At 37.0% G+C, this 9836-nt stretch overlaps 4 protein-coding genes across 4 annotated transcripts; all 4 read left to right on the plus strand.

Moving 5' to 3' along the window:
- Positions 1 to 90: 90 nt before the first annotated feature.
- CBG28120 lies at positions 91 to 989 on the plus strand (the record flags this gene model as incomplete). The annotated part of the gene is made up of 2 exons (XM_045240684.1): positions 91 to 263; positions 650 to 989. 2 exons carry the CDS (start codon positions 91 to 93, stop codon positions 987 to 989), a joined length of 513 nt encoding a protein of 170 aa, XP_045098706.1.
- A 778-nt stretch (positions 990 to 1767) lies between these two features.
- Positions 1768 to 1971, plus strand: CBG28121 (the record flags this gene model as incomplete). Its single annotated transcript, XM_045240685.1, has 1 exon — positions 1768 to 1971. One exon carries the CDS (start codon positions 1768 to 1770, stop codon positions 1969 to 1971), a length of 204 nt encoding a protein of 67 aa, XP_045098707.1.
- A 936-nt stretch (positions 1972 to 2907) lies between these two features.
- Positions 2908 to 4258, plus strand: CBG07231 (the record flags this gene model as incomplete). Its single annotated transcript, XM_002645578.1, has 3 exons — positions 2908 to 3190; positions 3691 to 3981; positions 4029 to 4258. 3 exons carry the CDS (start codon positions 2908 to 2910, stop codon positions 4256 to 4258), a joined length of 804 nt encoding a protein of 267 aa, XP_002645624.1.
- Positions 4259 to 6558: 2300 nt separating this feature from the next.
- CBG07229 lies at positions 6559 to 7794 on the plus strand (the record flags this gene model as incomplete). The annotated part of the gene is made up of 1 exon (XM_002645577.1): positions 6559 to 7794. The coding sequence occupies one exon, from the start codon at positions 6559 to 6561 to the stop codon at positions 7792 to 7794; it is 1236 nt and encodes a 411-aa protein (XP_002645623.1).
- Between the last annotated feature and the right edge of the window lie 2042 nt (positions 7795 to 9836).

Genomic DNA, 9836 nt, shown 5'->3' on the forward strand with positions numbered 1-9836 from the left:
GTACTGCTCAAGCTTCTGGACGTTCAATTGGACCATAAAGACCACCGGAAGAGGCTGGGTCTGATGGAGAACCAAGACAAGCTGGACAAGATGGACAACCAGGGTCTGCCGGACAAGCTGATTCCGGAAGTGCTGGAAAACGAACCAGGAGCAACAGGGCAAGATGGACAACCGGGAGAACTAGGAACTTCTATTACCAACTCACCAGGATCACCAAGGATCTCCAGGACCCCATGGACAACCGAGACAAAACGGAAAAAAGTGTAGTTGCTCAGGCAGGACCAACTAGGACCACTAAGAAGGTGATTTCTGGAGGAGGTGGGAGAGGATACTCATCTGGTGGAGTCCTGGTGGTGGTGCACCACCGGCTTGGCAAAAATTAAGAATATCGAGCAACTTTTAAAGTGAAAGGTTAATTTCCCTGTACATACTTGTGTTGCAAATTGATATTTTCAGGTTTCAATTGCTTACGAGATCTCGTTTATCAATTCCTGTTGAAACATCAGCATTTCTATGCAGGTTTTCACGACTGGAACCACCTCTGATTAATCCGATCGTTAGATTCACAAATTGGACTGACAAGATTTGGAATACATGGCCATTCGGACTATGTTGGTGTAATCAACATCGACATCGTGAAGTATTGAAGACTGAAGAATATCCTTGCTGCCCAAGCTTCTGCATCTCCAGCTAGGCCAGGACCACCGGGAAAAGCGGATCTGATAGAGAACCAGGACAAGCTTGACAAGATGGACAACCAGGGTCTGCGAGAGAAGCTAATTCCGAAAGTGCTGGAAAACAATGCATCACATGCCCAGCAAGAACACCAGAAGCACCACAACCAGATGGAAATGCTGGGCCAACTGGATACCAAGAAATGCCAGGATGAGAAGAACGAGGTGGAGGCCACCACCAGAAGATCCAGTAAACAACGAACAACCAGGGACACCAGGACAAGATGGACAACCGAGAGTACCAGGACCTCTTGAACAACCAAGACGGATGAAGTGTAGTTGCTCGATCATAACCACCAGGTCTACCAGGACCACCAGGACACAATGGGTCAGAAATCTTGACAAATTCTGTAGACTCACAAGAAAATATAATCAGGTAGATTTCGAAGCATTGACTTTTTCAACATATTTTCTTTTGCAGATTCTCCTTATTTTTGACCGTTTCTGGCTTCTAGTTCAAACATATATATTACGAGGGTTACAATATGAAGGCTTCCACCAATTTCGTAGATAAAAGTAGAATTGTGCCATCACCGGATGGTTTCACAGCCGTTGCGCCTCCATCCCAGATGCGCACCAGCTCCGACACAGGTTTCCTACACCATTTTTTGATATGATTATTTTTGTGAATTCTCGATTATTCTACAAGGGGAAACATCGGAATAGTGTATTTTTCGATCAATAACTTTAGTGGCTTGATAAACGTCGTCAGTTGCAAACATCGTGGTGGCATTACAAGTTGTCTTGCCACCCGACATTTGTGGTTGACGATCCTTCAAGTAGATCACAAAAGAAGCTGAATGGCGAGTTTCCTTTCCCCCTTTTTCAGTTTCTTGATTAGAACTTGTCTTTGTCTAGTGTGCGCATGTAGTCGTCAACATTGTTACAAAAGTTCAGAATGGAAGTATCGCGCCAAATGAAAATAGACACGATTTTCTCATTCGAAGATATTTAGAAGTTCAAAGATATTTTGAGATGGCTATCAACCGAATATTTAACAAACACCACCGATTTTAACACAAATTGTTTATTGATGAAAAAATTTGTTCGTTGGATTCTACGAAAGTTCGTTTTATCTAATTCCACAACTACTACCGAGCTGCAATCATCCTCTGCAAAGCAGATTGTAAACGAATTGGACGACGAGTACGATGAAGACGAAGTCGACGAAAAGGAACCTGGCGTCCTTCACAGTCATATCGGCGATGAAGTCTGGCAGCATTTTGGTAGCTTTTAGAGAATCCCTGGAAGACAACATTTTGAGATCTCTCGCTCTGCATATACTTGCATGCCTATTGTCATTCAAAAATTCTGAGAATGAAATAGTATTAGAAACTGTGAGACACAATTGAGGAGAGTATACATTTCGGGCGGTATAATGGTTCATGCGAAATAGGAGAAGTTGATGATCAGTGAATGGAAAAAAATGATCATGTACCAAGCTTGAAAAAAATTTAAAAAAAAACATCCTAGAAGAGGATTACGGTAGATCTAAACAATCTACCGTAATACCAGTAATAAAGAGGCCCCTATTTTCTAAATTTGAGCCGATTTTTCTCAGTTGTTGTCAATTATTTGAGAAAATTTGTCAACTAATAAACTGTTTCGCATAACATCATTAACATTATGTCAGTTGACACATTTTTTGTATCTTATCGGAATTGAGATAGTTGAGCTCAAACTTTGCAGCACTGATGCTCTTCTTTTATAGGTTTTACGGCATTTCGGAAAAAGCCTATGAGTCCATGTCAAGGTTATTATAAAGTGCTTACGTGATATTTACTGGAAAGTTTCAGATGCAGTTTGGAAAACCACTGATAAGTCTTTTCTAATTTCATAACCCTCTCGATATCAAAAAATCTGAAATCTCGAAAAACAGGATCTCGCTGTTCTCATTTTGCGAACTTCAAAACCAAAAACCGCAACTTCAAAATCAAAAAAGTGGAAAATTGAAATAACTGTTCTTTTCGTTTTCGAGTTTCCCGATTCGTTTTGATCTTTTGATTTTTCCCCATCTAAAACTATTCTGATTTCCTAAGCTTTTTTGGCTGAAAAAACCAAGAAACATCGTTCCCATTCCAACCGCCCCCGCTCGCAAAAAAGGAGTATAATTTGATTTGCACTATCACTATAAAAGAAGAGTCGGCCCCAGTACCAAATCATTCGAAATCGAATGTCGCCTTCTCTTCTTGTTCTCTGTCTCCTTGCTGGAACATCCTGGTCTTTCGTCCCAGATGATCCAGACTTCCGGAGAATTCCTTCCATCGGATATCGAATTGATGGGTTCTACCTCACTCGAAATGCCTTTGCCCCTTCTTCGGATACAGCTCAACAGATCGTCGAGAAGTTCTTGGCTAGAATGACTCGATCATTGGAATCCAAAGATGTCGCAGTTATTGCCGGATTATTCCAGCCTGGATTCGTGTTCAAAGGATGCAGAATAACTGGTGATAAGAGTAAGTATTTTATGCCGCGTTCAAAGTAGCCTCCAGAAACTGGAAATTGCGTCCAAAGCTGTCAATTTTTCCAGGTTTTCCATGGACTCAAAACTTCGATTTCCCTCGTTGTAGCTGTGTTTTTTTCTTCGACATCAATTCGAGGTCTAAAAAAAGAAAGTTTCTTGTTAATTTACAGCAGACCTCGAAAAATTAACACAGCTACAACGCGGAAAATCGAAGTTTCGTACTCCTGGAAAACCTGGAAAAATTGGCAGCTTTGGACGCAATTTCCAGTTCCTGGAGGCTACTTTGAACGCGGCATTACATTAGATTTTATTTCAATAGCTTACAGAGAATAATTCTGGACTTTTCAAGATTTATTCAAATAAGAACAGTCTAAATGTTTTGAAACGTCTACCCTAAAATTAAAAAAGGTATCCTTATATTCTTTTAGAAGAAATCGTCGATCGCCTTTCCCAAACCCCAGCTGGTACCATTCACCTTCACACTCATAACAGTCCTTGATACCGGATCGTCGATCGAGTTCACTGTTCACGTCAGTGGATTCCTATCAGCTTCCACCGAAGTCAAATTTCTCTTGAACAAGCTCGACCAACAATTGGAGACAGGAGATGTTACAAATTGCTCACGTGGATTCCTCGGATTCTCCCAGCCAGAAGACTCGAATGCAATAATTCACCGATTCTTGAACCACGTGAAGCAAGTATTTGCTTCTCGGTCACCAGTCCTCATTGGAAACCTACTCGACGATGGTTTCGCTTTCAAAACATGTGGTCCACATCCAAAAAGTACGTTTTCGTTTCAGGTTTCACAGAAACTATATTTGAAAATTAAGGTGAAGTCGTCGAACAGATTATCTCTTTCTTGTCATCCGGAGCCTTAATCGAGTTCCCATTGATCGAGTCGAAATGGATCGATCAGGGACAAATCGAGTACCTTGCTGAAGTAAACGTTTCGATGATGGACAGATTCCAGGCACGTTTCGTCTACTCTCCACAGAGAAATGTTATCATGTCTGGAGGATTCGATGGTTGTCCGCTCAAAAGATTCCGTGTTTTCTACTGATTGAATACTTGTGACAAATAAAGATTAAGAGCATTCAAATGACTTGACAATTTGCAAGAAACTGAGAATCCTGAAAACTCGAAGAACCTAGAAAGAATTCATTAAATCTTCGAAAAGCGTTCCAATTCCTGTTATTTTAACTCATTTCGTCGTTTAAAAACTCATGATAAGAAAATTTGGCTGTTTCTCTGACTTTTCTCCGCTTTGAGTTATAGGACGCTTGAAAAATCAGAAAACTTTGGTGATCAGAAGATCAAACGAATCGGGAACTTAAACAATATAAATAGTACAAAAGTATTTGAATTCGTTGGTTGTGAAGTTATAGTTCTTGATTTTGAAGTTAAAAAAACAAGATCCAGATATTTTCATTATCAAAAATTCAGATTTTTGAGATCCTTGGAATCCGGATTACGAGAATTCTCATTTAGATCAAGAGAAAACTGTCCGAACAGACCAGAATGAGGTCATGACCTAAAAAAATGAGGTTATGACCTAGTCAAAATTAGATCATGACCTAGAAAAAAATTTGGTCATGGCCCAAAAAAATTAGGTCATGACCTAGAAAAATTGTATTTCAATTTTTTTGAAATTTTCATGAATTTATCGTTTTTTTACTGTTTTACATTCCTTTTTATGCATTTAAAAACCCAATTTTTACTCTTACAAAATCAGATTTTTCTGGAAATTTCCAAAAGTTTTCTGGATTTTTTTCGAAAAACTGAATATGAGCAAGAAAGTCTAAAAAATTGTGCTCTCACCAATGATTGTTGATCGGCCGAAAAATTCCCTGGAGGTGTTTTTGTATGGTCCCTGACCGATAACAAAGGGTCAAAAGATGCGAATTAGGTCATCTATTATCTTTTCTTCTTCACCTTGTCACATGCATGTCAAAACATCACTAACAATTCCGGTTTATTGCTCCCTAATTACTTATCTGATGACGACAACAAAGCCTAAAACGTTTGAAAAGGGGGCGGAGTTTCCCACAGGAAGGATTATGCAAGGTCCAGGTGTGCTAAGCCCCCTCCTTTTCTCCCTATACGGGCTAAAAACTCAGTTCAGTTGTTCGACGTTTGTGAAAGTAGGCCAGTTGGGTAATGGGCTAGTTGATCTGATCGGTCAGTTGGACTTCGTTTCATACTGGAAGAGCTTATCACTAGAACAGGATTCATACTGCGAATACTGATCAGACTGAGGACAAAGTTCGACGTTTGTGAAAGTAGGCCAGTTGGGTAATGGGCTAGTTGGTCTGATCTGTCAGTTGGACTTCGGTTCATACTGGAAGAGCTCATCACTAGAACAGGACTCATACTGCGAATACTGATCAGACTGCGAACAATGGGTTTTAGAAGGTGAACCCATTGGAAAATAAACCTTGTTTCCCTTTCATGTACTGAGCCTCTACGTGGCGAAAGGGATCAACAGACGAGTGTCTGGCTAATCAGTACCAAAATTTTGAAATTCATTTTGAAGATTCATCAGATTCCATTTAAAATTATTTTTAGTCTCACCTCAATGATTCATTTTTACAGAATGATGCGGTTTTATTATAAAGAAACTTTTTTTCAAAAACTACTTTTTGAAAAGACAAATTTTTGAAAATATGTAGTATACCGTAAAACCTGTTTTAGAAGGGCCCCTCTAATTGAAGTGCCCCCTAGAGGCCTCACGAAAAATAGAAGTGCTCCTCTATTTGAAGTACCCCCTAGAATTGAAGTGTCCCTTTGGCTACCTCCTTTGATTTTCAGCCGTTTGTTCTGTTGTTTTTATTGAATCACTGTCCGATTTTAAAAAATACTGGCATCTGAGAATTTTAATGCCTTTGCTTTAATACATATGAATTTTTCGTTTGAGCAATTTTTGCAATCAAGCTTGGAGTTTTCGATTTAAAAAATTCTATGAATTCTAGTGATAAACATGTTACCAAGAAAGCAGAATTTTAATCAGGAAATCCCACTAAATTCAAAGAAAATAATTTCGTTTAACACAGTGAGTAGTATATAATTGTCCTTTCTGGCGCACTTTTGGGCCCGCCTCTAATTATTACCACTTTTGTCAAAATTTGATATCAATCTCCAAGGATAACCCAATTAATCAATCAAAAACGACCTTTTAAAATGACCCCCTATTTTCCCGAAAATTCCTCGGGCCCTCCATCAACCCTCCGATGGTCGCTTTACTATCAGCGCTCCTCTAGCGCTCCTTTAGCGCTCTGAGAATTCCCTCTAGCGCACTGAGAAATTCTATTCTTAACACCAATTTCAATCTCACATATTCTTCAGCAAATTTTTTGTTTATAAATGTATTGTTTCAAATGTCGGATCAGTACAGATACTACCGACATATCTCAGATTTTGAGCATTAACAACAAGCAGTTGTTGAGAGGAAAATGTGTAGTATGCAAAACGAAAAAATGCAAAATAATTCCCAATTCAAAAAGTGGAGGTACTTTAAAATCCATCAAACCCTCTACCAAAGAAACTAAAAAATCGGAAATCAAACTAGACGATGCATATTACAACCCTGAAACTGGATTTTGTGGAATCAATGAACTACAAAGAAAAACTAAAAAGCCAATTGAAGAAGTAAAGCGATTTCTGAACGAACAAGACGTCTACACTCTTCATAAACCAGCTCGTAAAAATTTCAAATCTGAAAGAGTTTATGTTCACAATATTGATGAGCAATGGCAATCAGATCTTGTTGAAATGATACCGTATGCAGAAGAGAACAACGATTTCAAATATCTTCTCACTGTCATAGACTGTTTCAGTAAGTATGCCTGGGTTATCCCTCTGAAAACAAAGACTGGAAAAGAAACTGCAAGCGCTCTACAAACGATTTTCAAACACAGAAAACCTCAAAAAATGCAGACTGATAATGGTAAAGAGTACTACAACAAAGAAATGAAACTACTATTCAAAGAATCAGATATTCGCCATTTCTCAACTTATTCCGACAAAAAGGCGTCTATTATAGAAAGATTTAATAGAACTCTCAAAGAAAAAATGTGGAAGATGTTTACCTATCAAGGTGATCATAAATGGACAAAAATATTGGACAAACTAGTTTCTGGATATAATAACCACTTTCATCGAGGAATAAAAATGACTCCTATTGAGGCTTCAAAAACAGAGAATGTGCAAAAAGTACACGACAATCTTTTTCCTTCGAAAAAGCTGTTTGAGGAATCCCCCAAATCCAAGTTTAAAATAGATGACACCGTAAGAATCACAAAATACAAAGCTGTTTTTGCTAAAGGTTATCTCCCCAACTGGAGTACAGAGATGTTTAAAATTTCTGAAGTGCATCCAGGTGAAGTTATCAGTTATTCTATTCGGGATTTAGCAGACGAAGAAATCAAAGGAAAGTTTTATGAAGAAGAGCTAACATTCTTCAACAACGTAAACGATGAGCATAAAATTGAATCGATATTAAAACGTAGAACAAGGAAAGGACAGAAAGAATTGTTTGTCAAGTGGTATGGTTATCCTGATAAATTCAATTCTTGGATCCCTGACACTAATCTCAATTAAACACTTACTACTTTGACTCTATTATCTTTAATTTCAACAATATTTTCACTCATAATCAAACAATAACATTTTGTGTTTTTTACAATACTCTTTGAAAAGGAAGCTTTGATTGTGACATCAGGTCTTGATTGAATAATTCTATCATTCTGTTTGGATACATCAAATACTAACAGAGGGTAGTAGTAATAATATACATCTTCCTCCATAAAAATATAATCCTTTGTCGATTCATAGTAACTGTTTCTAAACTCTTTAGCAAAATTGTATTGTTGTACAGCATTAAACTTATCGAAATCAAATTTCAAACAGTCATGAGGATATCTCTCTGAATTTAATTCAACATAAATTTCTTCTAATCCACAATTGTCAAATTTACTAGCATTCAGATAGTTGTTATCCCTAGCACATTGAAATGCTACTACAATATATTTTATTTTGTCATATTTTGTACCCATCTTCCATGTGAATTCCCTATTACCATTAGGGATATTATAGCTTTCGAATTGTCTAGAAATGAAAGGCATTTGTACTAACTTACTGCTTTCGAAAATATTCAATAATTTATTCTGCATTTCAAGACTAGGGACAATCTTTGGAATAATCCATTGTAATCTTTTGATGTTCATCTTCGCTGTAAATTTTGTAGCATCTGACGATACAATGCTATTTTTATTTTCAGGAGATCTGTAGAGTGATAACTGATGCTTCCTACCATAGACTATTTTGTTGTAGCATTCAGCAAATCCAAAGATATGTGTCAACGGAATGCAAAAAGTTATAGTGCCTTTTCTATTTTTCGTATATTTATTTATCTTGTATGTTATAATATCCTTAGTTTCTAAAATCCAGCCAAAAGTATTCTGCTTGTTCATAGTACTACTATAAGTCAAAAGACTTTTCATCAAACTAGCTCTACCAGGATCCATTATGTTTCTACTTGAACACCATCCATGGTATATGTTGCTCTATCAAACAAAAACATTGGTGCATTATTAGTTAAGGAGACTTCATCAGTTTCTGCTAAAGCAGCGTCATCTAATTTGGAAAGTTCTACTTCGAGGTAAATGTAAGACTTATGCAAGTGTAGATACTGATCACATGTCTCAATAACAAAATTAATTTCTCCATGTTGATTTAAACTAGAACCTGAAGAAGGAAAAACACTTATGAGATTCTCTTTTTGAATGGAAGTATCAGTCACAATAGGAGCATCAACTACGAGTATTCTATCAACGGCTTCTATCATTTTTGATGATTTATATAGCAAGAATTTAAAATATTTTTTCAACTATTAAATGCGTATAAACTTTAGAACTGTAACGGTGATTTTCTTCTTGACATGGTTTCAAGAAACATTAAGTAAGCCTATTATTTGTACTGATAACTCTCCTGTCCAATATTTCAGAATCCCAAAACTACACAAGTGTAATTATCACAGAATACTCAACAGTCAATCAGAAATTGTACAGTATGAGGTTTTCAAACCAAACATTATTGAATACATTTCTGAAGCAAAATTCTGTAAAAAGTTAGTTAGCGAAGTATCCATGTACACAGACTTTTCTGGCTACGAACATTTAGTAGAGAAAGAATTGAACAACTATCCCATAACACTTGCAGAATGTAGAGAAATGATAAACAGTAAAAAATGTGGGTTTGGATCTTTAACGAAAGGTAGTTCTAACACATGGAGTACCAATAACAAAATAGATGTAGATTATCCGAATAGATTCACTAGCTTCTTCACTCCGAAAAGATATTACAAAGAAAATTGTATTGTTATTGAAACAAAAGTTTACTCACATTATAATCAAACCAAGCCAACTAATATTATGGCTGAAATGAAAAATTGTAAGTATCAAGACGGTTTTTGTGAGATTAAGAAAAATGAAATCGTCACTTGGGATGTCAACAGAGAGCAAAAATGTCAATACATCTCGATTGGAATACTAGATGGAATGTATAGCAACAAACTTTGGGTTAACAATAAAAACCAAATTGCTCTCAACTTCCAATCAGATAAAACTATACAAGATTGCAAT

Source organism: Caenorhabditis briggsae, assembly GCF_000004555.2.
Source record: "Caenorhabditis briggsae complete genome, chrX, whole genome shotgun sequence".
Lineage (NCBI taxonomy): Eukaryota > Metazoa > Nematoda > Chromadorea > Rhabditida > Rhabditidae > Caenorhabditis > Caenorhabditis briggsae.